Consider the following 27,824-nt stretch of genomic DNA (forward strand, 5'->3'; position numbering starts at 1 on the left):
CATGCGAATGGTACAAAAGAACTCTGGAAGCGAGGGTGCTTTGGTGGTACGGGTCTCGGTGGGAAAGGCGAGCAGTGAGGATGGGCAGTCCCTGGGCAGCAGGACTCGGCTGCGGGCAGCACGCTTGCTCCCGCCAGCCAGGAAGAAATGAAGTTGAAAAATGGCAGAGCTAAATGCCAGCAAAAGATCTGGAAAGACAAACATCTGCTCAAAACAGATGGCGTACTCGTAGTGGTGGGCTGAAAGCTGTCCACGTCCTTTGTTTCTCTCACTACAACTTTTTCTAGTAAATATTTACCTATTCATGAGGTTGGCTACATCAAGGGCTTTGAACGCAATTTTGTATTCTTCAGAAATTCTCTTTGCTGTTTCTTCTCTTTCACATTTACGCTAATTTCATTTGGATTTTATGCTCAAAATCCTTCAAACTGGCTGCTTACAATTTCCAGATATACACTACTAGGCCTCAGCCCTGCCCCCTGCTCTGACTGCCACAGTTGCACCCTGAGCCTTTGAGAGCACCGCGGCTGATGCAGCTTGCGCCTCAGCTTTAAGAGCCTTCAGCCATAGCCTTCAGCCCACTTCTCAGTGAGGGCATGAAAACTTTATTTGCTTTTGCCAAATCCCCCAAATTAGTTTCTACTGATAAACTTTGGGGGGTTTTTGATTCCAGAATATTCAGAGATACATGCATTACTATGCAGGAACAGAATGATATTCTGCATTTTTCCATTAATTTGCATCATTATTAGGCATTGTAGACTATGAATACAATTTTAAGGAAGCTTCTGAAGGGGAGTGTGTGTGTGTGTATCTATATATAAAAATAGAACATGTATTAATCCTTTTGTTGTGAAGCAGCATTTGCAGTTTCAAGACTGAAGACCCCATTTTCCTTCTCCCTGTCCTCCCCAGCTACTTCTCATCGCAGCTTCTTTTGAGTGTATGGTATGGTTTTAAATTGAAGTGTCATTTGACCCTTCTGTGGTCAGATATAGTTAGTTATCTGTAATGCATAATTCATTGCTTAAAAAGCATCTGATAAAATCCCATTGTTTGGGGCTTCACAGTAGCTTGCACAGAGCTTCTTATGTCCTGCATGCGTACACGCGCACTGAGCAGTTTGGATCTGTGTGCCTGAGCGTGCCAAAATAATGGCTCAGCATCTGATTTCTCATGTATTCTTCTGGGGATGTGGGGTGAGAGCTTCTGCAGATATCCAGCTGAAAAATAAAGTAAGGACTCAGGCTTACTCCCCAAGGTAGTGGCTAGTTCCTAAATGTGTATTGTCTTAAACTTTAGTCTGTTCCTAGCGCCGTCACACACCCGTTAGCCTAGTTCCTGAGCATACACTTCCTGCAGTGTTTGGATATGGATGCTTACTTCACCTGGGGTTTGTGTTTCTTGCATAAATTCATGGTACTTATTTATATTGTGTTAATTCATGCTTTTTAGGGCACTGAATTGGGCAAATTAAAGAGTCCGTAAGATTGCAAGGGATTATTATTTAATTATAAAAATACAATATGATGCTAAATTCAGCATTGGTGCCTAGACTTCATCCTCGATATCAATAATTTGCGAAATTATAATGATAGATTTTTGTTTCTCTTTTTTAAAATATGCAGATATTTCTGCTTATGCTGGCTTTCAGTAAAAGAAAGGTCTTTTCTACAAATTTTCCAGGGTTCTTTTTCTTATTTTTACAACTTACTTTTTCCTTAGAAGAGTTCTGAAAGTTCTCCATAATGTCAGGTTTTTTTCTTTACACCTGCCCGGCCTGGTTGTGCAGCGTTCTCGTTTGTGAGGCAGGCTTAGGCATATTCTTAGCAAGGAAACCTTATTGTGTCAACCGAGGAAGAAAAATGCGTCTTTACTGAACAGAGTTGACCAGAACTGTTTTCCCAATAAACACTTCAGTAATTAAATAAAACGTAGTGAATATCCACTTCTGAATTTTAGCATTTGAACATGTGCACAGGCTGCTCTAGGGCAGAATGTTATAGGGCAGAAAAGACAGAGGTGTGCTCCCTGTCTCGGAACACACCTGCCCACCCAAGGAGAGGGGCAGCGCGGCAGACGCTGCGCGTGCTGCTGCGGATACACGCTGGGAGCGTCTGCTAGTGCAGCGCCTGCCTGCCTTCCATAAAACGCTGAGATGGGCCATATTTTCCCCTAAGACACACGATTCTCATGTGTAACCCAGCAAATCACTGATGACTGCCTGACAGCTCTGCCGGCTCTTCTGGTGTTTACGCACACGCGTAAGCTCCAAGCAGGGACGTATGGCCAGGAGGGCAGTGGATGGGAAACTGACAGTCGGCTGTACCTTGGTGCCTAAGGGCAGTTGTCACAGCCACCGCCAGCCAGAGGACAGCTTGTATCCTAAGGATTGTGGCCATTGCCACTGTGGATGTTGACGATGTGGCGCTGCAGTGGCTCTGCAGTGACAAGGGGAACACTCGGCCAGGTCTGTCAGGGCTAAGGCAGAGTTGTTCCCGGGGTATTTGTGGTAGATTTGCAATCGCTTTTGCAACTCCGAATACTCCTGGCTGCGTTGCTAGATTGGCTGCGTTGCTAGATTAGCTGCGTCACCGAGGATCCCCACAGGTACCTGCCGAGCCTCGAGGCCAAGGACAGCTGTGACAGTGCATTCAAAGCATTTGCCAGGAATTGTAAAGAACCTTTTCCCTGTGAAAATGTTTTACAGGCGTTTATAATGTGAATTTTCCGCACACAAAATGCTTCAAGAGAAGAAATTTCTCTTCTGTAAGTCTACAGCATGAAGGCTGCACGGCAGAGCTCAGTGGCCCTAGTTTTACCTGGAACCTCTTTTAAAAAACAATGTTTAATGTGTAATGAAGTATTTGATCATAAAGAATGAACAAAATGCCAAATAGGTAGTTCTGCATGAGGTAATACTAATTGACGGGGCTTTCGCTCTAAGGCACAGACATACAACGTTAAGGTCTAACACTGTAAAGTGATCTGTACCATTTTTAGATAATATCGTAATTTGTATTAATCATTCTGTTAATTAAAAATGCTTTTTTGATTTTCCTTGTAGGTCAGCAAGTTGGAAAGAGAGAAAAATCAGGAAGTTAAGCAGATCAAAGAGCACGAACAGCATAAAAGTACAGTGGTGGTAACAGAGCTCAAAGTCAAACTTCATGAAGAGAAAATGAAGGAGCTGCAAGCTGTTCGAGAAGCGCTTTTGAGACAGCACGAAGCTGAACTACTTAGAGTAATAAAAATTAAAGATAATGAAATCCAGAGACTACAGACCCTTCTCAATGCTGTACGCGATGGGGCTCCTGACAAGGTGAAAACGGTGCTGCTCACAGAGGCGAAGGAGGAGGCCAAGAAAGGGTTTGAAGTTGAGAAAATAAAAATGCAGCAAGAAATTTCAGAGCTGAAGGGGGCTAAGAAACAAGTGGAAGAAGCTTTAACTATGGTCATCCAAGCTGACAAAATCAAAGCAGCCGAGATAAGGAGCGTGTATCACCTGCATCAAGAGGAAATCAACAGAATTAAGAGGGAGTGTGAGAGAGAAATTCGTAGACTGGTACGTGTTGCTGTCTGCATCTATGTTTTTACTAACACTTATGGTGTTGATAGTAAGTAAGTGAAAGTTCAGTGCTGGACTCGGATGAGTAGATAAGGATGGGCGTTCAAACTTCTGGAGCTTCCTTCAAATCTGCTTCACATTTACTAGTAGAGATGTCAAAATGTTTTTTAAAAATGATTAGGATGTTTTGTAAGGGACATTTTTATCTGTGTCTGTGCCTGTTAATATTGTTCACATTTCAGGTATCGGGAAGAGGCCTTTGGTTACTAACTGGTTAGGGGAATTATACAAAACAGTTATGTTTCTCGGCCCATGCCTCTGTTTCCCCACCATTTGTTCCTTGCTGATCCACCTTGGTCCCTCCCTTTCTCTGCCTTTGCTAGTCCCCATGAACATCCCATAATGAGCTTTACACAATCCCAAAACGCTCTTTCTCCTGCATCCCATGGTGAGTCCTATACCGTGTAGGCAATGACCACCTTCCCTGTGCAAGGCGTTCAGGAAGGAGTTCCTCTCCGTGACCCACCTTGGTGGCTTTCCCCAGGACAGGCACTGGTGCTCCTCCTCTGGTGGCCCGCGAGCAGTGTCTCAGCAGGCTCCCAGCCTCAGTAGGTTACTGGTCTTCCTCACCCAGCATCGCTCACCTGCTCCTCACCGGGGCTTTGTGTGTGCTCATTGGCCTCCCATCACCTACTCCAACCATTTGGGGCTCAGGTGCAGCGGTTTGAGTCTAAAAGGCAATAGCCTCATGCTTACAGCTTTGGAGTATTCCTCCAGTGTCTTTGGAAACTTGTCGGAAAGATTAGATCGGATCACATTGCTTGGAAAAGGGGAGAACTCCCTGCAGAAGGGAGCTCCCTCCAAGAGGGAAGTCTCTGCATGAGAGCGTGGCAGGCCACCGACACGCTCTGGGGTTTAGGGTGATTTTTTCTCCACTGCCATCTCAGACACTTGCCTTACGATTCACACAGTCTTGTGAGCGCGCAGGTCATTTGCGGGACTGTATCCCTGAACTGTCGCTGCCTTTCCCAAGGATGCTGGAACAAATGTAACACCCATACTCTCATGATGTGTGTTTTGGGTCTTGTCTCAGTATTTATTTGAAGTCACCATCTTTTCATGTTTGCTATGCTTTTTTATAGCATTCAGTGTCCCAGTGTAACTCATCCATGTTCCTTCTAAGTCATTATCCCTTAATTATTATCCAAACCCTAAAAAAATAATCTAAAACTGCCCAATCAGGTAGCAGACCGTCCCCGAGTGAAAGCACGGCAGCGCAGCCGTGCCTCAGTGAAGGCCCTGCAGGACCTGCCCACGGCAGGGCTGGCACAGCATCGGCTGCGTGCTAACCAGCCAAAGTGACCGACGGCGACTGACGCACCGTGCGCTGCTCCCTCGGTCAGTGGAGCGTTACCTGCCCTTTATTTAGCCACCCATTCTCTCAGACTTTAGGTTAAGTGGGTTTTTTTCTCCCCCTCATAGATTATTTTATTTTTATGAAGAGGATATTAAAATAATTTATAACCAGCTGATCTATTGATACTGTTCAAATATTCTGCAGTGTAAATACTTTCTTCTCTAAACATACATTATTAGATGCATTGATTTACTACATCAGAGTGAAAGGCTGGCTAATGGACATCCAAACTAAACTTGCTGCATTACATGAAAAGTCCACGCTAATGGCCTCTAATATAGAAGCTATAAAATAAATATGTTCTTAGTTATAAGGAATGGAGTGGTTTGATGTTATGTTTTCTAAATTGCCTTTAAAAATCAAACTTTTTTAATTCCTGCTTGAAAGAATCAGATTATCTAACTGTACTAATTAAATTACATGACGCCATGGTTTTGGCAAGCCCCGAGTGCTTCCTGAATGACTTCAAGTACTCTGAGCTTCACTGACTCGCCCGTAATTGATCTCCGTGGAGCTGTTGGCTCCTGGCACCTGGCAGGGGAGGGCCCTGCCGTTTCGGGGGGGGGAAGGCTGGTGCCATGCTGTATGATAAAAGCTCTCCTCTCCATGAAAATGAGACAATTCTCAAAACACTTCAACTATTACTGAAAACCAGTGCTTTTTTTCCCCTTTTAAGATAGGGGCCAGCAATAAAGTACAGTCCTTGAGCCCCACCGGGCTCGCAATGAGACAGAAACGCAGGGCAGCCCCACGTGAGCGGGTCCGTCCGCCCAGCCGAGCAGTGGGATTGCACATTCGTGTAACAGCCGTGGCAGACATCCAGCCCTCAACTGGTAATGGGTTCGCATCAGGATTTTAAAAGCTCCGTGATTCATGTATGATGCATTATTTAGTCATTTTAATCAAAGGAGGAAGTAACCTTTGAGCAAATTATTATTTCATGGCTAGAAAAAATATGAGAATAAAGACAGGTTGTACTCATTCATGTTTAGCTTTGCAATGATGTGAAGTCCCTTAACATAGGTTAATTTTTTTAAGTTATTTATCTCTGATAGTTACAGATTTTCATTTCCAAGTCAAGTATATCTATACAGGCTTAGCGTATGGAAAATACTTCCATACCTAGTCAGACAAAGATTCTTTTAAAAAGGCGAGTTAGCACTAATCCATTATTCTCCTTTCAAATTAAAACTAGGGTTTTTTTCTGTATTGGTCAGACAGGAGTACATTTGTTGATGTCTCACTTTAGACTTTCGGATGAATGTTAGATGGCCTTTAAAGTAACAGATGTGGTAGGAAAATACAACATTATGCAAAAAGAAACTGTACAGCCATCAGATTTACTTCAAGCAAATTGGAGTTCTCTGGTCTTCAGCGTCATCCTCTTCTGTCAGATTTTGCCAGGGGAGATGCAGGGTATGTATGCTCAGGCTCTCAAAATCACCAGCTCTGCTGTGAACCTGTCCACGTTGTTGACTTACTACAACTTTGAATGAAGTTAAATTGTGGTATCAAGCCAGACCCAGTGCCCTTGAACGAACTTTGCCCTTGCCAGGTTTCGAAGGGAATCCCTGTGTTTCTGCCCTCTTCCAGAAGAGACTTGGGGAAGGCAGAGCTGCCCTGCAGCCTGTCACACCAGCCGTGCCTGCCTGCGCGCTGCGCTCCTCTCCAGCGGCAAAACTAAATCCAAAACATAAATGTGGGCAAAAGGAGAATTCCAAGCGCAGCTGCAAGCTGGCTCCTCCCCAGCTTGCACTCTGGTGCCAGGCGTGTTTTCGGCAGACCCTGCACGCGCAGCACACCGGCTGTTACAGTAGAGGGGTACTATGTCCAGGTGGTGATTGTGGTAGTTTTGCACTGCTGGCACACAGAGGCTTGCTAACAGCTAGCAAGGTGTAATTGCTCTTTAGAAACAGTTCCCGCTTAGTATTTACCAAATAAAAATTAGAGCGATTTATTCCAGTTATTTTTCAGGTGCCAGGGTAACTATTAGTCGTTGATGCCAATGGCTTTGGGCTAATCCCATCCAGCAGGGCTGAGCATCTTTCAGTTCTGTGTACAGCATAGGAAAGGAAATAATGTGTTTTGCAAAAGTGTGTGTTCAACTTATTCTGGCCTCGTGTTTTCTGTTTGCACATATGGCTTGTGCTGTTTGTGTCTGTAAAGTCTGAGTGTGACGCTCTCCAGAGAAGTGCAACCCACCCAGTTAAGCTGTCCCTGGCTCAGAAGCTTAAGAAATGTTAATGTAAAAGATGAAAGTCCCTTGCAGATGGTAACAAGTAAGTATGGCATCCACCTCCTTCCTAAAGAATTTCTAATTTTAGTAAACTTTTTTTTTAAGTTTTAATTTGTTCATTTTAGAACAGCTTAAAATACAACACGAATGTATTTGATTATATTCATATTGTTCCCACTAATAACAGCACACCCTGTGTTAGTGTGAGCACGTCCAGGGAAAACAGCCTTTTAATAAGGATAGTTCCCTGACAACAGCAATGGCCACTGCAGCGTCCCTTCCTCTTGTCTCGTTTGTAAGAGGACTAAAACAGAAGTCAGAAAAACTGAAGAAATGAGATTTGTTAGAGACTGGAAACTGTTTGTTTTCAATTTAAGTTAAACTTTAGTTGATGATCACTACCAAAAGGTTTAATAACCTACTCTAATACCTCAGGTACGACCACTGTACGTTGCGACCTTCGTGGCTTCCTCGTGGTAATGCAGCACCACAGACAAAGAGGAGCTCAGTCTGTTCAGTGTCGCTCTGAACCTCTGCGTTTATGGGCACTTCCCTGAGATTTCTCTGTGAGGCAGTGGTAAATTAGTGAAGATGTCTGATTTAAAGGACGGTATCAGATGAAAAGTGTAGGAAGCTGACTTTTTAAATATTAATATTTTTGGTGATTGATTTAGTCTTTATCTTCTCTTTTTTGTTCCCTTATGCTGTGAAAAGTTACCATATTTGGTATTATAAAAGGTATCTCAGCAGTCATCCTATACTGAAAGGTAGACAAATTATTCAAGGTAAATAATTCCTTCTTGCAAATGTGGATTTTTTTCATCATTGTGGTTTGAACCTCATTTACAATAATATTTATTCCAACTAAACGTGGACTGCTGAAGGATTTTGTTGTATATTAAAAGCTATGCAACATTACTCCTACATTTTGCAGTGAAACCTCCTAGTTCTGAGTTGTTCCTGTTGTGTCTTACAGTCCAGTTTTTAAAAACGTTTTTCTCTATGGTCCTAAACAAGAATTCTGCCCTCTTCCGTGCTGTGACCGTGGTGTTGTTGTGCTCCAGCACCCCTAACCCGGGGCTTGGGTCTGGGGCTCCTGGACGCTGGGAGCACTCTGCAGCTGCGGGCGCTGGATGGGAGGTCTCTGCGTTGAGCAGCGGAGGTCTGAGACACCGCACGCTGCCGCTTGTGGCATTTACCAGTGGCACTGGTATGACATATATCTGAAGGTAGAGCAAAAGAGAGGAGTGCAAAATAGGACAAGTGTGGGAAATATCTTTGAATCTTTCTTTATGCACAATTATTTCTCCCATCCAACATGCCTTACTCTTCAAATATGGTATTAAATTTAATTGTGTTAGAATTTTTGTTATGAACTGTGCAAATGATTATTCATTGAAAAGTCTACTCTGATTAGTAATTTTTTCAATATGTCTTAATATAAATCCAGAAGTATCTAACAATTTGATATGAGTAGCTTTACATATAACATTACCAATTCTGTGTACTGCAATTCACACCTCACACACTCCAAAAGGAACCAGTTTTCAGAAACAAAAGCCTTTAGTCACCTGGCAAAGGAAATTTTTTGGTCATATATAGCCTGAGTGGGGCAGCAAATTATGATTTCACCTGCGCCACTTAACCTTTCTATGCTTAACAGCTTAACACTGCACCTCTCTCAGCATCGTCCCAGCAGTTTCAGTGGAATTACGTGCAGGCCAGTGACAAAGATCCCGACCCTGCCCGTCAGCGTCAGTCCTTTGACCTGGGGAAGCTGCCAGCAAGGCAGCCACAGGGCTTGGGTCCGAGAGCCCGTTCCCAGGGAATGTCGGGAGCCAGTGCAATCCCAGTGGTCGCACTATTGGCCCCGTGCCGTGGGCTGCTCTGCCTGAGGAGCACTTTGCCGTGCCAGCACGTCCCAGTAAGCGACTGTATGTAAGATGCTGCAGCATCTTAATTGTCTGGAAATGATCATATTCCATTTACTGGGCGTGTTACAAATGTTTTCTGTTTGGGTAAGTATAACTGGGTTTTAATCAGTCTGAAATAGAATCGTTCTTTTCCCAAAGTTGTAGCAGAATCATGTTGCAAATGAAGTTTTTGGTAAAACAAATCACACATGTCCTTGTTTTACTGAAAACAGGTGACATGTTGTCTCCTCTCATGTCTGACGATTTGGCAAGGTTGCTGGAACAATGGTCATGCACTGCTGACTGACCACCTTCTGATGAGGATTAATTCTGGAAGACGACATGAGAGGAGAAGTTTCCTGGGTGATGCTGGGAGGTACCACCGCCGTCTTGCAGGACAGTGGTGCTCAGGCTCTGCCCACCAGCTTCCAGGCGTGGGTGGTGGCTGCCAGCATGTATGGGTTACTTCACTGCTTCAGAAGAAGCCATGGGATAGCCGCAGTTTTCTTCTAATGTCACCTAGTGATGACTCTTAAAAACCCACGCAACCTGCGAGACCAGGTAATTCAGAGATTAGAGAGTGTATTTTCACCTCACAGCTGAGCCAGGCTGAGCACGTGATGCTACCAGAGCCCCCAGCCGTGCTCCCCCCAGTGTCGTGCCCAACCCACCTCTCCTGCACGGGGCCATGCCTGCACGGAGTGAGCCAGTCCAGTGAGCTGCCGCGGCAGAAAGTTAACCATGAACGTGAAAAAGAACGGTTTTCCTATGGATCAATATGATAAGTGAACTTCTCCTATGGTAGGACCTAGCGCTGGCAGAGGATCTGGGAGGCGGAGGCAGGGGCAGGGTGCTGGGGGGGGGTTGCTCTTGTGTCACGGCTGAACCACAATGAGGAGGACCTGGCAGGACAGTCCCCTCTGCTCCCGAGGGCCAGTCCCAGGGCAGGTCTCCTCCGTGTCCTAATTGCCGGCTCTGACACCATGCCTGTGGGGAGACGCTCCAGCTGGAGAGGGGCAACTCGTTTGCATTTAAAACCGCAGCCTACGAACGATGGCTTTTATCTGCCACGAGCTGGTAGCTTCAAAGGCAGATCTCTGGGGCGCGTGGCCGTGCTCCTGAGGGCGTCTGTGAATTTGCAGAGCTGCCAAGGCCCCGGGAACACCACAAGGAGAAATTTCCCAGCCACGGAACCGACATGCTGGTTTTACAATCATGATGGAAATAATACATTTAAAAAGAATCTCATGGCTTAAAACCAGCTGCATGTCAGTCTGTGCTAGGCATGGCACTGAGCAGTGCAAGGAGGGGATAACAAATTTAACTTTGCATGGGATTATGTCTGTGTAACTGGCATCAGCTGTGCTCACGGGCTGGTTATTAATTAGCGCTCCCCCATAAATATTCATCCCGAGTCGAGTCAGCCCGCTACAGCTGGGTGGGGATGCCCCCCGCGCGGCGCGGAGCCTCCTCTCGGGTGGGTGGAGGCTGCGCTGCGACACGCTGACGCCCCACCACACGCGCCACTGGTGGGTGAAGCCCCCGGCGTGGGGTGGGAGGAGGCGTCCCCCTGCTCCCGCACCCTCCACAGAATGGGGCTGGCACCTGCGACAGCCTGCTGGGGCGCGCGCCCGGGGACGGGCACCTCTGCCAGTGAGTGCCGCATTCTTTCTTGTCTTTATCTTTTCTGAACCTTACTTATGGTAGGAAGAAATGCGCTAAGTAATATTTCTCGGTGCAATGCTGCCGTCAGTTTGTACTGTTTCTATAACATTGCTATTTAATAACGAGCTGCAGATGTCAAACTGTCATGTGTATTTCATGAATGTGAATTTAATCCTATGAAGAGAAATGTGAATATTGATGTTTCCTTAGTTGTTTATGAAAATTATGTTTAGCTTTTTTTTTTATGGAAAACAAACCATTAGTGAAATGCTGTGAAATCTTTTGTATTTTCTCCAGTTTCTTTGTTCCTCCTAATTCCAAGTGTTGCCTATGTTGTGCCATGTCTTTGTTTTCATAGAAATAGGGATCAGCTGCCCAATATTCTGCTTATTTTAAACAAAACATCATTTGATGATGTGTTACCTTTTCATTTATACATCCATTTAGTTTTCTACCTAATTAGGTATTTAGCAGAAGGACCTCAGTGGGCATCTCTTTGTTTCACTCAAAGTTAGTAGACCGTTGCCTTAATAGAAAGTGTTGAAACACCTTTAATAAAATGGCTCCCAAAGTACAGTGGATTTGCAGCATTTTACTAAGAGAATCTAAATTTTGCATAACTTGAAACACAGTTTCCAGGCAGGTATTTCTGAGTTGTCCCACCTTGTCTTTCGGCAACGGCTGGCTCTTCCCCGGCAAGGATGTGGGGCCTGTCAGGGTTTGTAGCTCGATTGTTCGGCTGCCGAAGGGCAGGAGGGCCCCGGGCAGTGCGGCCCCTCGGGGAGCACCTTGGTCTCGCCTACGGCTGGCGCTGAACCGCGGGGCTTCCCCGCTGCGGGAGGGCGATGGAGTGACACGCACCTCGCCTGGCCGGGGTCAGCACACGGCCTCCAGCTGTCCAGCGGAGGGACATCGTGCCCTAACCCGCCCTGTCCTCTCCCGCGGAACTGGTTTCACAGCTTTATGCTGTAACCAGCCCCTCCGTCCAAACACCCCTAATGGAAGCGGTTTCCCGGAACCATTGCTGGGTGTGTGTAAACTCCCATCACTTGCTTTTTCCCTGCGTGGGCCGTTTTTGCAGTTGTTGGAAGCAAAGTACTTTGAGTGATTTGTTAATTCACAATGTCATTTTTTTCCAGGTTTACAGACAAAGCTAGGAGAGAGAAAAATATCAAACACAGTTCTCACAAGGCAAAATGTTCTTATTTCAAGCAGGACACATTTTAAAAACTGATCATTTAAATTAAATGTATGAAGTCTAAAAAACTCATGACAAAAATCTTACGCATTCATGGTGTCTGACACCAGATCAACAGACATGTATCTGATTTCTTTCTTCCCGTAGAATCATTATCTGTAAGCACATCTGGCAGCCCCGTGGCATGTGAGTGTAATTAATACTTTATATTCATGTATAATGTAGCCGTATGCGATCCAGCTGGGAAGAGCCTGCGATCCTGTTGCAGCAACGTACATCATCGCAGGCACAGAGAAAGATTTTGGGCTGTGCTCAGCAATTTTTGGTTAATAGGCAGGGCACAGGCCGGCCAGGGCCTGATCCTGGCGTAAGCCACAGCACCTGCAGCGTGAGCCATCCCTCGGCCCCGCACACCTCCCAGCGCAGGAGCTCTGGGGGACGCGGCTCAGCTCCGCAGAGGGAGGCTTTGATTCCACATTAGCATTCGGAAAAAGCCCAAGTACGCTCTCCCGGGGAAAATATCGCTGGAGCACCCGGAGATTCAGCGTTCTTGATCCACCAGCGATGAGCATGGCTCTCTGAACCCAGTGCAGGCAAACAGGAAAGAACAGAATTAGAGATAGCCACACATTTGTCAATGAAGCACTTAATGATTTTGCATAATGTTTATTATGCATAAGCAAAACCTTTCATGGAAAGGGGATAATTAAACAAATTGCTCGCATGGGAGACTTTTGGAAAAAGAATTAAAAAAATTCACATTGCTTCTATAATTTGAAAATTAAAGGGATATTCAGGTTTTAATATTTTTCTTTTAAAATTATGAATCCAGCTTTTCAAAAGGTGATGTCCAAGCAAAACACTGCAAAATCATTACAATGTTTGAGTGAACTAATCCAAATTGTGATATGAATATTAGGTTTCGAATGTTTTTAAGATATTCTGAAAAGAGTACGAAGAATACGGGTTATTTCCTAATCCTTTTAATGAAAGAATTCCTGCCGAAAAGAGAGATTTTATTCTGGGTAGCCGCTAATAGCCATGAGCCGGTCGAGCGATGCAGTTCGTGTGTTCACGGTCAAACACTGGTTGCTGTATTTTCCATGTTGAGGGGTGTTGGCGCTGTGCAACTGTTCTCTGGCCGCGTTTGGGGTCGTAAGATGCTCTGTTGTTGTCAAGCCGCTGCCTGCCTGTGTGATTGTGTTCTGTTCTCCTTGTAGATGGAGGAGATTAAATTTAAAGACAGAGCAGTCTACGTGCTGGAGAGAGAGTTAGGGGTTCAAGCCGGGCATGCTCAGAGACTGCAGCTCCAAAAGGAGGCTTTAGATGAACAACTTTCCCAGATCAAAGAGGCCGATCGGCATCTGAGCAGCCCCAAGCGGGAACTTCCTTATGCAAGTGGTGCAGGAGACGCTTCAGATCATTCGGGAAGCCCCGTAAGCACTTTCACGTGGTTTCACCTACACAAACGAGCAGACAGAGTGACAAAATGGCACCGAGTGACAGAATCTTGATGAGTGCGCCCTCCGGCAACAGCTTTCCCATAGCCATGCAGGGGAAGCCCCGAGGCACCCATTTCTTGCTCTCGTTCGTTAGCCAAACCTTGAAGATTTAAATTCAAACCTTGTTATGGGAGAGCTTTTGCTTTTTTGTCGTTTTGTTTCCTGGTTTGGTTGGTTTGGTTTCATTAGCAGGGTGGATTCTTTCTGTTCCTCTTCTCTTCCTTCTCCTCGCTGTACCATACTTCTGCCACCTGCCTTAATTTGACAGTTTAACACGATTTTGCCAACAAATGATGCAAATGCATTTCTAACCAAGTGATGTATGTGTGCTAGCTTTTGGAACGGCTAACAATGGATTTTGTGAGCAGATGTACCAGGTCAGTTTACCGAGGGAAGCGGGGAAGGTAACCGGTGCATGAAGGCGCGGGCCGTGCCGGGGTCCCCCCGGATCGGTGCTGCTGGCGCGGGTTCTGCTGCTAAGGGCTCTCGCTTTCAGCGGACCAGACAGCCAATTAAACACCCGCTAACCTGTTCTCTCCTAGTTCTCTTCTACGATGCGATATCCAGAACATTAAATTTTAGTCACCCTTTCACAATGGCTTTTTTAATATAACTATGGCACCTTTCTGCTTTTGCCTTAATTTGCTCATATGAAAAACCCCTCAGTTAACTGACCTCATATATCTGACGTATGCAAATTTTCTTCATTGCTGATTCTCATCAAGATTTCTTTTGCAACAGCCTTAATTTTCTCAGTAGAAGTGTAAGTCCTTGTACATGAGCAAACCGATCTCTTATTCTTTGTCCCAAGCCTCTCCTGCACCTGTTGAATGAGGAACCCTAGACCTCCCAGAGAGCCCCCAGCACTGCGGACACTAATTTGCTTGTTTCGATTTGTACTCAACTTCTGCCAAACGTCAGAACAAGTCCTAGAGAAGGGGGGAAAGTCTCTCACATTTGTAAATAGATGTAACTTCTCTCTGATTCTGAATGAGAACTCGTCTACCTATATTGCTATTCATTTATAATTTGGTGTAAGCATTTTCACTCGGATAAAGTGCTACCCGTTTGGCCTTACGAGTGACCCTGTAGAACCCCATAAGGGCCACAGCTTTATGGAAGAAGAGCTTATGCAATGGTATAATTGCATGGATTTTCCCCATTTGTACTTTTAATATCATTTTCTTATAACGAAGTCCTCAGAGTGGGTGATGTGTCTGAAGCACTCAGTTCAACAGTGGCATACATTGGAAACATTGCCTTAATTTTTGATAATTTCTTTTCTATTTCCAAGTTTACCATTTGTGACTTTGTATTTGCATATACATACTTCTGCATTTGCATACTTTGTTACATTTTCACTCCTAACTTTCCGTTGGTCTCATCCTGCAGCTTTCAGTGGTCAGTTAGGGTACAGGGGTTACACTGCTGTGTAGTTTTTTGAAATGTTTGAATTTGGGATAAGAAAAAGTTTGAGCTTTGAAAAATACTGCTATTGCCTGTGCACTTATGAACAGTTATTTGCAGTTGATCTTTGTTTTAGGAACAGCAGTTGGATGAAAAGGATGCCCGGCGTTTCCAACTCAAAATTGCTGAGCTGAGTGCCATCATCAGGAAGCTGGAGGACCGGAACGCGCTGCTGTCGGAGGAGAGGAACGAGCTGGTGGGTGCCGCAGTGATCACTGCTTGTGAATGTGCTGCCGTGGCTGTGCCTTACCCCCAGAATATCGAGGGGTTCTCCCCTGTGCCATTTTGGAATGGTTGCAGGAGTAGCTGGCTCCTCCTTACGCTCTGCATTTGGTGATTGGCCACATTACGCTCATCGTTGCTTATACAACAATGAATTTTTAAGATGGCATAAGCTGGAATAATTTTTATTTATTTTTTAAAATAAATACATTCCCAGCATGGTATGCTTGTTGCACGGACTGAATACCTCATGACCGAGGAACAATCTGCTTCCTAATGGAAAATACCAAGCATTTTTGATCGACTCTGCTTTGCATTAGGAGAGAATACTGCTAGTGTGATAGTTAAATAAAATTATTAATATGTTTGATGAAAAATAACAGCTTTGGAGATGTTAATTCTCTCTTTATTTTTCAGTTAAAGCGTCTTAGAGAAGCTGAAAGTCAGTATAAGCCCATTTTGGACAAAAATAAACGCCTTAGTAGGAAGAATGAAGAATTGTCACATGCCTTACGTCGAATGGAAAATAAATTAAAATTTGTAACTCAAGAAAATATAGCAATGGTAAGTCACTTCTGCTCCAGGGAGAACATGTAATTTAGAGGTCCGAGCTCTGTTGAAGGTAGACATTGTCCCAAACCGGCAAGTTTAATAGGAAACTTTCCCCTTTCGGGTGCTTGTTGAGATGTTCCGTGGTGCAGTACTGAGTGGTTTGTGGCTTGAACGTGTTTTGGTTTATATAAAATGTTTTATTTTAGCTTTAAAAACAAATAGTTGTGAAGAAGAGAGATTGTGTGAGCCTTGCACATGTTGATCCAACTGCTCAGTCACTGGCTGCTCAGCTTGACGTGAGCACAAATCGCCCTGCTCCACCTTGGACTTTTGTACCAGAATGACCTCGTAATCCTTAGGAAATCGGCACTTGTCACTCTTCCCTTTTTTTTCCATTGAATATTGTCAGTGGGCAATATGCTCAGTGCTGTGGCTTTGCGCGAGTGTAGGAGCACTGAGGTCATCCCTGTGGGTGCCGCAGCACTGGGGCTGCTGCAGATAAACTAATGAGAGGAACCCGGAGAGAAGTGATACTGGTCCCAGCTCTCTGCGTTCCTTCTCCACCCAGAGTTAGCTCTTGGCAGATCTAAAGAGCAGATGCAGCTGAGCTTCTGCTGGCCCGTCTCTTTGATGTGGTGGCCCTGTGTGTCTGCCATCCTCCCCAGTGCCAGGAGCTTCACGCGGCGCCCTGAGGAGCAGGAACACCCTGTGTGCTTGCAGTCTCGTGGTATTGCCCAGCAACAGGGAGCAGGAGAGCTGCCAGAAGAGCCATTAGGGTCAGTGCCTCGCTAGCTGTAAAGGGAAGGGTTATGTGCTCTCCTTTGGCAAAGCCTTCTGATCATTTCCTCTTCTGCCGTGTGGTTGGACTTTTTTAGAGGCAAAGAGCTGGAACAATAAGGAGACCGAGCTCTTTAAATGACCTTGACCACAGCCAGGAAGAAAGAGAAGTTGATTTCCTGAGACTACAAGTTATTGAACAGCAAAATATCATCGATGAACTCTCCAAGGTAAATGTAATACTGCCGCTCTCGCGAGAGGTCAACTAAGGCCATAGCAGAACAGGAAGCCTAAGCAATGGGTGCTTGGGGTTCTGCGGGCTAACAGACATAGCTTGCATCACTGGAACATGGTAGGCATTTCTACGATTACTAGTAATTGAACTGAATATAAATTATCTGTGGTATATTTGGGAAAATCCTTTCAATCTACATTGTACTTGCATGACAGAAGCGTTGCAGCACATCCAGTAGATATGCTGATGGCCAGATCCTGCACCTGCGAGAGGAAATGTCAGAGCTCCGTTAGCTGGAGACAGCACAGGGCTAAAGACTGCTGTGTACAAGGGGGGTGGTCTGCAAGGTTGTGTTCTCAGTCTTTGGAAAGTGCAAATACTGTAATCGTAATACTCCTCTGAAAAGTTTTTTTTTTAAATGTGTGTACACTTACTGACATTATTTCATTCTTTTTTATTAGACCCTGGAAACTGCTGGCTACGTGAAGAGCGTCATGGTAAGAATGAAGTTAACTTTGTCTTCATATTTGAAAGATTTAAATTGCTGTTCATGAAAAGCACACAGGGTATAATAACATTTATGATCACTTATATCTTCATTCAGGCAGCAAGCTAACACAGTCTTTTTATTAGCATAGATGTTGTCAAAGGCCGTATCAGCAGAAGTTGTTCACCAGAGAAAAATGCAGTGATAGTGGAGAGGAAAGCTCTGGTGAGAGAGGAAAACTCTTCTTTCACCTCTAGGATGACCTCAGAGGGAAAGGTCTGCGTGGTCACCCTGTCCTGACAGCTGATAGCAAGTGTCCCCATCTCTGGGACAGCTCGGCCGTGCTGGAAATGCATTTTTTTTTGAGTCTGATTACCACTAGCTCTGTCTCACCCACACTGGCGTGTTCTCAGTCACTGCCCTTGTCTGACTCATCCCTGTGTTATTATCAGTAAAGATTTTGTGAAGTTAAGCCACTAAAATGTATTGATAAAATGTGTCCTGCTTTGTTCTTCATTGCCAAGTGTGCAGCAAAGCTTGTGTTGCCAAGCGAAACAAGTATTCGATTTTCTTCCGTCACTGCTGCTGGTGTTGGGATTTGCTGTTGGGCTGATGGTAGTGGCACATTATCAATTTCCCACAACGTCATCACATTTTTTTACTGAATGGTTAATATGAAAAATTATAGGGATTTTCCCTTTTCGAACTTTAGTTGCTGCAGTCCTGGACTTTGCCTGTATTTGCAATCCAGAATAAATAAATTTTTTTCAGTAGTATAAAAAATTGACATGACTCTGAAGAGAGGCATCATTTCCACTGAACAGAAAAATTTGCTGGCAGCAATAAATGCTCAAACCTTTTTTCAGGCGCACTGGGAACCTGCAGGTCCTTAGAGAAGTCAGCTGGGACTGAAAGTGCGGAGCTCAGTCAGACTCTGAATTCTGCGTCGCTGGGCTGTTACATGTGTGCGGTAACAGCCACGGCGCGAGAGCCACGGGCAGGAGTCGGTCTTTGCCTCTCCTCCCCGGACAGAGCCCAGAGAAGAGCCTGGGCACGCGCTGGAGCGCGCAGTGGAGCGCAATTGCTGACGGAGCAGCTCTGACACGCCACCGAAGCTGTCAGTGTGGTGCACTGGTTATAATCACCTTTCTTTCGAGATTTTGGTTTTCATTAATATAAAGAGCAATTGCTACTTGTACATGGCAAACTTGGAAGACGTTGGAGTAAAACTAACATTTGTCGGATGAAAGCGTGGTTATCTCATTTTGAGGCAGTGGCCGACACTGGCATTACTATTTCTTGATTGCCCAATGACTACTAGTACTGACACGGTTAATTTAAATAACAGCTCTCTGAAAACAAATAACCTATGTATCTGATTCTTTCAGGAACGTGATAAGCTGTTGAGGTATAGGAAGCAAAGGAAAAAAATGACAAGAATTCCTAAGGTAAAAAAAAAAGCTTGCGTGGTGACATGCTGGTGGGCATGCTGGGGCATGCTGGCTTCCCCAGTTGCTCTGAGCGCCTCAGAGCCACGCGCGGGGCAACATTCTCCTCGAGGGTCTGCAAACGGGTCCCCATCTTAAATGTGGGTCACGTAGTTGAAGGACATTGACAGACTATTGGGATATTCAGAAAAGATGTGGCTGGGGAACCGTTTGCACTGTGCATTACAAGCATTCGCATGCTCCGCGTTTACCCCGAGCAGTCCCCTGGGACTGCAGTGCTACGCGATTGTCTTAGGATGAGACAGATTTTATGAATTAACACATCTCAAAATGATCTTTTAATGGCACTGCCTGAAAACATATGTAGGTTGTAAATAATTCATTGTGGAGTTTAGTAACATGCAAAAATTGCTGGTTACAAGAAGCAATGGTTAGAGAGCTCAGGGAAAAAGAAAATGTTAGTTAATGAATACTTGGCAGGATGGTAATATAAATATTAACACTGTAATGACATTGCAAGGTATAATGCCAGGGACCTACGAGTACGCTGAGCTCTATATATGAAGAATTAAGGTGGTGATGGAGCTAATGAATCTATAAATAACGAATTGTGGTCGATGTGAGATAACTCCTTAACTCCTGTCATCCTGCAACTGGCAACCAGGCCTTGGAAGGAGAGTTACGTTTTGTCTCCTTCCAAAGTTAGCCACTGCAAATATATAATTTAAAAAAGCTAAAATCTAGAAATGTTTTTTTGTAGATCAACAATTACAAATATCTTTAAAACTGTGTTTGAAATGGCATCTTTGACTTTCAAGCATTTAACAGTAGATGTTTTTTTTACCAGCACTACCCTCAGTCTTTTAAACAGAAAGCAAATTTGAGTGGAACACTTGTTTTCTTCAAACTGTAAAAACATTGCTGTGGTGATTAACTTCAAATTTCCAAGTAGAATATTTCTTGCAAATCTAACTTTTCCTGTGACAGTTGTGGTACTGACAGGAGGGACATCGTGGTGGTGACAATGGATTGACAAAGGCATTTCCATGCACGACTCCCACCTCGCGCCAAGATGAACACCCAAAGACGTGAAAAGGGTGCTCTGCCTTAGCTGGAGAAATCAGGGGGGAAATACAATAAAAAAAGGCAGGGGCTTTGAGGCGGCACACTGATGGCTCATAACAAATAGGACAATTGAGCGATTTGAATAGTTTTAGCTATCGTTAGAGCGCTGTTGTGGGGTGCAAAAGCTTCACAGAATGCATATAACGAACTGGATGGTTTTTCAAAAAGCAGTAAGAGTGAGAATTACCAATAATCTGGAACTGAGGTTCCTCCAAAAGTGTGTATGTTAAAAACCTACGAAGGCGCGGAGTGTAGCCATGTGTCCAGAGTCACCGCTGTCCCCCGAGGCCGTCGGGCTGGCGCAGGCGATGGCACGCTGCCCCACGGCGTGGTGCGCTCGCTGACGCCTTCTCTCTGCCAGAAGCCGGTTGTGGAGACGTTTTTTGGCTACGATGAAGAAGCTTCCTTGGAGTCTGACGGTTCCTCCATCTCGTATCAAACTGACCGGACAGATCAAACCCCTTGCACTCCTGAAGATGACTTGGAAGAGGTATTCATCAAAAACATGTGTTATTTTGTTTTGAAACCTTGCTGCTAATTTTTAATGAAATTCCTGGTCTGTTATATCATTCATCTGTCACCTCTGAGCAGAGAATTGAAAATTGATGTTAAATTTAATACTGTGCGTGGTGGTTAATATCTCTGGATCTCAAATCTTCAGTAATGTCACAACTTTTAGCCAAGTTGGAAATATTATATCCTGAGAATATTAGATTTATAATGGGTTTATATGTTAGAGGTCTAAAAAGACTGAGAAGTTTCACACCGCTGGGAAGATCTGTTCACACTGAGATTTACTGCAGGTTTGTGCGCGTGTAGTTTGGTTCAGGTCCTTCTATTCGTCACTTTGACCTCAGCACTGAGCGCAACCTTAAGTGATAAGGTTCGTGTTTCTGGAAGGAGAAGGAAGCAGTCACACAAAGCACCGGTCTCCAGAGGGAAGGCTGTTTCCTCCCCGGTATATCGAGGTGGTGACTTTTCTGGAGGCTCTGAATGCAGAGTACACAAAGGTGTACAAATAAAAGGGATTATTCCTGGTGTTTTGCAGGGCTTCCCAACAGACGCATTCCCGAGCGTGTGTCAGATCACTGTACCATTACATGTTTCTGGGTTTAACAAGAATCTTGTGATAAACAAAAAAAATCCTAATAACGTCTTGCAGCCTTTTTATGGTGTGATGGCTGCAATTTTTCATCTGCCATTTCACCTGTTTCATGGGTCGTAATTAGATCTTTTAAAAGGGAACCTAAAGAATTCCTGTCTCCATCATAAAAGATACATGAGTGGTTACCAGGTGTGTGCTGCACTGCAGGAAATCTGAATGTATTTTTATATGTATGAGCCTATTCATTTTTCATTCCTGTATTGACATTCTTTTCCCTGTTCAGACAGTGTGAAGTTTATGCATGCAACCAGCAGTATCATTTCATTTCATGTCGAATGAAATATTCCGGTCAACCTGACATGAAAGCGTTCAATGCTGGATATTGTAAGGAGCGTCAAGAAGGGCTCTTTTCATGTCGATGTCACCATTTCTACAAGTATTAACTCTAGATTAGTGTTTTAAAAATTGAGTGAGACCGTCAGGCTTGGCTTATTCTCCAGATTGGAAACCTTTTGTTGTTTCAAGAAAGTTGTATTTTCACGTTTAAGTGTGATGACTTTGCCTGTTACGGTAATAACGGGCAATTCAGTCGTTAGTATGTTATATGGATGGCAAGTTTTTATCTTTCCAAGGTGGGGGGATTTAAGTTTTTTTTCTATATTGCATTTTCTTGAAGTAAGTGTATACAAGAGATGTTTAAGGGACAAAAGGGAACTAGTCTGAGGGCACATAAACAAGATCCTTAGTACTCTGCTTCCCAAATTGCATTTTGAAAGTAATAATTTTAGCACTTTTTCAAAAAAGAAAGTGCAATCCACTCTTACAGTATTTTTTACTTTCATCGCAGAAGAAAAGCAACTGGCGCAATGCATATTTGTTTTCAATTCCAGGGCATGGCCAAGGAAGAGACAGAGCTGCGGTTTCGGCAGCTGACGATGGAGTACCAGGCTCTGCAACGAGCGTACGCCCTATTGCAAGAACAGGTCGGAGGAACATTGGATGCAGAACGAGAAGTTAAGGTCTAAATGGCTTATATTACATGAAAATAAAGGAATGTAATTGTATGGGGGGTTCCAATTGTACGTGCTCAGGTTGTTTTCGAGCTAAACGGGGGTGAGGCAGCCCCTCCAGCACGCTGCCAGCCGGGGGTGTGGGGCAGGGGACTGGACTGGGCTGCCAGGGTGGGTTCTGGGGTCTGTGACACCAGCCAGCCTGTCCGGCATCCCCCATCACGTGCTGGTTGGCTGGAGGAACCACCATTAATATGGTTTAGTCTTTTCACCTCTGATCAGTTGAAGAGAAATTCAGACAGAATTTTTATGGGAAATCCTTAAAATTAAGCTCTTTTTCTATAAAAATCTAGGGCAGATAGCCTTAAATATATAATGCCTGGTATTTAATTCCCTCTGGATTCTGTGAGATTACATGATTCCTCGTAAACTGTTTAGAAAGCGTATAGCTGAGAGAGATTCTTTTTCTTAATTAAATTGCAAAGCGTCCTGTGCTGTTCTGCATGCCTATCTGCCTCGCACAGCCCAGGCAGCTTCAAACAGCCGGCATAAAAGGTTGCATTTGTTAAGAGTATGTTGTATATTACAAGGAGTTGGCAGGACTTACCATGCACAGGATGCGTGGGTGAATATAGTAAATAAAGGGACAGGTTCTGTTCTGAGCTCACAGTTTAATGCCTAATAGGAGCAGTGTAGCTGCAAGGTCTTAATTTGCCTCTAAATCCATTGGGTGAGCGTGTTACCCAGGAACGCCTGCTGTAGCTCAAGGTAAGGACGGCAATGTTGGGAGATACCCACATCCCCCAACCTGGTGCCTCCGGCGGGGACACCTCCACCAGCAGCGGCACAGCACCGTGTACCACCGAGCTGGGACTGTCCCAGCCGCGGGCGGTTCCCTGGCTCCAATTAGACATAAAGCAAACAGATAAATTCCTCTAGCTGAATTCCATCTTTACAGTAATATTTTGGCTTTCCTACATATATAACTAGTCTGGGTCTTTTTTCCACTGAATAATTCAAAGAATTAACCGTTAATTTCACCACTGTCTCTGGTGGTGAGTATCTCCCAGCATCCCTGGTCTCCCAGCGACCTCCCTGTTTGGCAATCACAGGCCACCTCACTCTCTCGGAATGCCCAAACGGCATTAAAATTAACGTTCCCAGAAGCAGGCACTCCGCTCTTAAGTGTTAGGAATGGCTCAGGTAAAGAAAATTGTAGTGGAACAAGACATGCCTCACTTGAAAAGTCACTTGATTTTACTTTTTCCATAGTAGGACAAAAGAGACAACAATGCAGGTAATGCAAATAAATAAGATCATTTTCATTATAAATAACAAGATAAATAGCAGATAAATGGTTTGAGGAAAGAAAATGTTCTGTAAAACAGTATTAAACAAATAAAATAGCTAATAATTATTATGTTTACTCTCCAGAAAACACACGTAGGAAGACGGTGTATATATAAATAAGCATGAGGCTATAAGAATAGTAAAAAATTCCGCACAGTGCAGTAAGACCATAAGGTAGGGTACTAAACGCATGAGGAGGAATGCAGTTTGCCAGTTAGTAGTGTTATATATGTAGGGTCTGTTCTGAGCTTTTTAACTTGTCAAAATTATAAAGGAATCAGGTGTGCCCAGAATTGTGACATAATAGTTTTAATTTGTCTTCATGGAGAAACAAATCTTTGCATTACACTGGCTTTTTTAACCACCTTTCTCCAGAACAGGGAAGGCTGCTGGCTGCAGACTGTCAGAACCAGCTGTGAGAAGGCGTTTCTGTTTTGCTGTCCTACTGTCTACCTAATGGGAGGCTCTTTATGTTAATCTTGACTTCAGCCTCAAAATTATTATCCTATCTTACAGATTTCTTTTTATGATTAATGACTACCAGTATGTGCTTAGCTGCAAATCTATTCTGCCAAAGAACTTTAAAAATGATTTTTTAAAAGTATTTGATGTTTTAAGTATTTTTATACCTGTGTTAGCTTTTGTCTTTTAGAGAAAGTTTGATTTATTATTTTTTTTCTTTTTCCCTTGTGTCCTACAGACACGTGAGCAGCTCCAAGCGGAAATCCACCGATCCCAGGCGCAGATAGAAGACCTGGAGAAGGCTCTTGCTGAGCAGGGGCAGGTAATGCACGCGGCCAAACGCCGGCCCTTTCTCCAGCCTTCCTGCTGAGGGCAGGAGGGGGCTCTGGAGAGGTGCCTGATCATGTTACCATACGATACTGCAGATGCTAGTGAGTGTTTGTCTATGGATAGAATAATCCTGATGCGACTTTTCAATAGCTGTTTCATTCCATACAAAGCAGACGTACCAGGGAAGCAATTACTGTCCCTGTCAGTGTGTGCTGCAGTGACCTACCCTGCACAGCCCCCATCACCACCTCACTCCTGATTTAGGAGACATTAATGTCACCTGCCAAGTACTATTTCAGTAAACATGTTAATTAATTGAAAACAAAGCATTTTTAATACATGTGGTCTAGTTGGTTTCAAGGAGAGTCAGCCATACAAGGGCTCTTGAACCCCCCACTCTCCACATTGGCATGTGTTATTATCTCAGATACCAGTCCCCAAAGCCCTGAGTCCCCATCGGTGCTTAGATGCTGCTCCTGAAACCAACACCCGTTAAAGTCCCATGTATCATTGCTGAGCTCAGCCTTAATGCCTCACTTGCTCCGGCACAACGGAGACAACAGCGGAGGATGCCTGCGTGAGAGGCACTGTGCTGCACAGATGCTACAGTAAGGGAAAGCCAAGGTCAGCAGGTAAAGGAGTACCTGGATTCGGTGTCCTTGCCTAGCTACTGTTAGACAAATCTCCCTCGTAATGTTCCCCAAACAGAAAAGGCATTATGGTGTTGGGATTTCTGCTCCCCTGCCTGCAGAGCCGCGTGGCTCGGAACGCTCACAGCACAGCAGGGCACTTCCTCGGATGCAGGAGGATCCTGCGCCCACCTCCACACCACCCAGACCAGGCAGCGTCCCGGCGGTGGGGTGGGAACTCAAGCCACCTCTGCTCCACCACCCAACACCCTCCTCCTCGTGGCTCGGGTGAACTAGTCGGTCCTGGCACTGAGGTTACACGGTCCAGAGATGTGCAGACAGTAGCATAACACAGGAAAAGGTTAAGAGGAAAAGGCACCTTAAATTGGACGTGTTTAAAACCACCTCGCACACTGGCATCCCAGGGCGATGGTGAGAGAGGCACACCTCGAGCCTTGGGGTAGCCTTGAGAATGAAATATTGCAGACTGCAAATATCCAACCCCCAGCTGGAAATACAAGAAGTGTCCCCAGGCTGTTTCTAGCCTGGGTCTTACTTTTCAATCCAAAAAAACCCACAAAACCACAACCAAAAAACCAGCCAGAAACATAAAATGTTTTTTGAGAACAACTTTAAAATAATACTAAATCATTTGATCCTTACCTTTCCAGCTTAACCTCTTACTATTCTTAACCTTACTGATAAATAATGTTCTCGGGTTTGTGGGTTTTTATATCCATCAAATGAAGAAATTAGTTTCAAAATAAGGTTTATTTTGCCAACTGTTCAGAAATACGTATTCAGTATAATTGAAATTTAGTAGTAACTGCATAGCTAGAAATATCCCTTTTATACAAACCAACCTTTTATCTGAAAGCTGGTTTTAGTCATTGGAGTGTTTCTGTTCCATTTTATACTACAGGATGTTAAAATAAGACGAAAAGGGTGAACTTTTGTATCATAGGAAATAATGGAATTACAGTTTCATATGCAATATTATTCTGTCCCTTCTCTCTAGATGTGTGATTTAATGAAATACTTGCTACTATGTGCTAAACATTGCCAGCTTCACCTACAATATTGGTCATTTCTTTTTCAAGGACATGAAGTGGATTGAGGAGAAGCAAGCGTTGTACAGAAGAAATCAAGAACTGGTAGAAAAGGTGTTCAATGCTTCTATTTCTATTCTATTCTACTGGAAATAATTCATGTGTAATAACAACACCCTTATAAACCTGCCAGAAAAAGCGGTTTTCTGACATTCCCTATTGCCCCATAAAATGTCCCGGTGCGAGGCCGTGGCTGTGGGGAAAAGCCCCGTGTTCCCCAGTGCTGGTGCTGCAGTCCGCACCTACGCTGACCCCAGGGGTGGGCTCGATCCCTCAGCGCTCGCCCTCACCCTGGCGTCTCCCCAGCAGTGTCAGAGCACGGCGCATCTCGAGTGACGCTCTGCAAACAGTGCTAACACGGGCTGCTTTATTTTGCAGATAAAACAAATGGAAGCCGAGGAAGCTCGCTTGAAACATGATGTCCAGGACGTTAAGGATCAAAATGAGCTCCTGGAGTTCAGGATCCTGGAGCTTGAAGTGAGCACGTTGCAGCCGCGGTCCTGCCCCCCCGCCCTGGGCTGCGCGAGCCGAGGCCGCGGCACTGCAGCTGTGGGAACTCACCCACGTTTACTCTAAAGAGCTGCATTGCACTGAATGAGACCAAAGGGCTTGGTAAAACAGGAAAAAAACCCAAACAAACACCGAGGGATCAATACCGGTATTCTTGAGAAGTTGTTCTGGCAGTCTTACTACTTAAGTAATTTCAAGATGCAGAAGATTGGCTCACGATGTAGATACACATTTTACTATACTCCATCTGTTCTGAAAATGCAGAGATAAAACCAGAACAGATCATACGTGGGAAAGAAAAAGGAACTTTTTTTCATCGCCAAAAATCATTGCTGTGTTTCACCTCATGCTAAACGTGCAGAGAAGGAATCGCGTGGCCTAGACCACTCAGTTTTTCCACTGAGCCTTCTCTTCTCTGTATCATTACCTGAATAAACAGAGTCTATCAGCTCTTGGAAGCTGTCTTCCAGATTCTCCAAAAAGAGATTAACAAATCAGCCACTTACAGGAAAAATTTAAATGCTATTTATATTACACTAGGTATAAGCATATAGTTTTGTTCAAATATATTGCGTAGTCAAACGAATAGGTAAGTGCTCCTGCTCAGTGCCCGATGAAGCAGCACGTGGGAAATAGCGCTGTTACTGTGTACGACTGCCCTGCTCTGCAGTGAGGCGGAGGCGTCAGCCCTCGGTGCCCTCACAAAAGCACATGGGCTGGCCAGAGAAACGTCTTTGCTCCTGGCTGTTGTGGCAGCAGACGCAGGGTGCAGGAGGAAGGGTTTTGGTGCTCTCTGTGCCCAAGATAATGGCACTCTGCGACAGCGTTGCTTTGCGACGTGCTCAGTCAGAGGGAGTCTTTTCCAAACTGTATTTATCGAGTTCTTGGGGAAGCTGCCATGTGTGACACACCGTAGTGGGTAACCAAGCAATTATTGTCATTTCAGGAGAGAGAAAGACGATCGCCTGCCATCAATTTCCATCACGGTCCTTTTACAGAGGGGAAAAGCCCTCTCCAGGTCTACTGCGAGGCAGAAGGTGTAACGGTAAGGGATCCTCGTCTCGTACTTTCCCTTCCCTAAATGAAATCAGACGCTCTGTTCTGACTCCTGGTTTTCCATTTCTCTCTTGTTAGGACATAGTAGTAGCAGAGCTGATGAAAAAATTGGACATTTTAGGGGATAACGCCGTAAGTGTATGTTCCTTTAATAAATTGTGCATGCTTTGGTAAATATCTGTCCTCGTGTTAAGTTAGCAAAGCCTTCTTGGTTTGCTACTGCACAACCTCTCCTCCCTGTGCTCAACGTACTGGGCTACCAGCTAAGCGTTTTCTGGCTTTTTAAGATTTCGTTATTAGCCGTCTGACCAGTGCTATGTGGGATCTTGGTGTCACAAGATTGCTTTCAAATTTTCAATGATTTGGAAACATTTTGAAACTTCGGTGTGGTTTGCCTTTTTTTTTTTTTCTGGTTGCTGTTCACACAAGGTTTGTTTATTTGCTTATTCTG

General features: G+C 44.5%; 1 protein-coding gene across 27 annotated transcripts in view; it reads left to right on the top strand.

Moving 5' to 3' along the window:
- JAKMIP3 (Janus kinase and microtubule interacting protein 3) overlaps nt 1-27,824 on the top strand; it is a 75,469-nt gene that overhangs the window by 38,176 nt on the left and 9,469 nt on the right. For 5 of the 27 annotated variants that reach the window (XM_074591475.1, XM_074591460.1, XM_074591469.1 and 2 more), the window contains 14 exons: nt 3,068-3,565; nt 13,218-13,433; nt 15,043-15,162; nt 15,606-15,752; nt 16,616-16,747; nt 17,214-17,249; nt 18,628-18,687; nt 20,174-20,302; nt 21,808-21,936; nt 23,978-24,061; nt 25,799-25,861; nt 26,186-26,284; nt 27,264-27,362; nt 27,452-27,511. In XM_074591475.1, coding sequence (XP_074447576.1) covers nt 3,068-3,565; nt 13,218-13,433; nt 15,043-15,162; nt 15,606-15,752; nt 16,616-16,747; nt 17,214-17,249; nt 18,628-18,687; nt 20,174-20,302; nt 21,808-21,936; nt 23,978-24,061; nt 25,799-25,861; nt 26,186-26,284; nt 27,264-27,362; nt 27,452-27,511 — 1,872 coding nt within the window. The remainder of the gene's footprint in view (nt 1-3,067; nt 3,566-13,217; nt 13,434-15,042; nt 15,163-15,605; nt 15,753-16,615; nt 16,748-17,213; nt 17,250-18,627; nt 18,688-20,173; nt 20,303-21,807; nt 21,937-23,977; nt 24,062-25,798; nt 25,862-26,185; nt 26,285-27,263; nt 27,363-27,451; nt 27,512-27,824) is intronic. The other 22 variants (XM_074591477.1, XM_074591465.1, XM_074591482.1 and 19 more) reach the window with 13 other exon arrangements.

This window comes from Larus michahellis, chromosome 6 (genome assembly GCF_964199755.1).
Source record: "Larus michahellis chromosome 6, bLarMic1.1, whole genome shotgun sequence".
Taxonomy (NCBI): Eukaryota; Metazoa; Chordata; class Aves; order Charadriiformes; family Laridae; genus Larus; species Larus michahellis.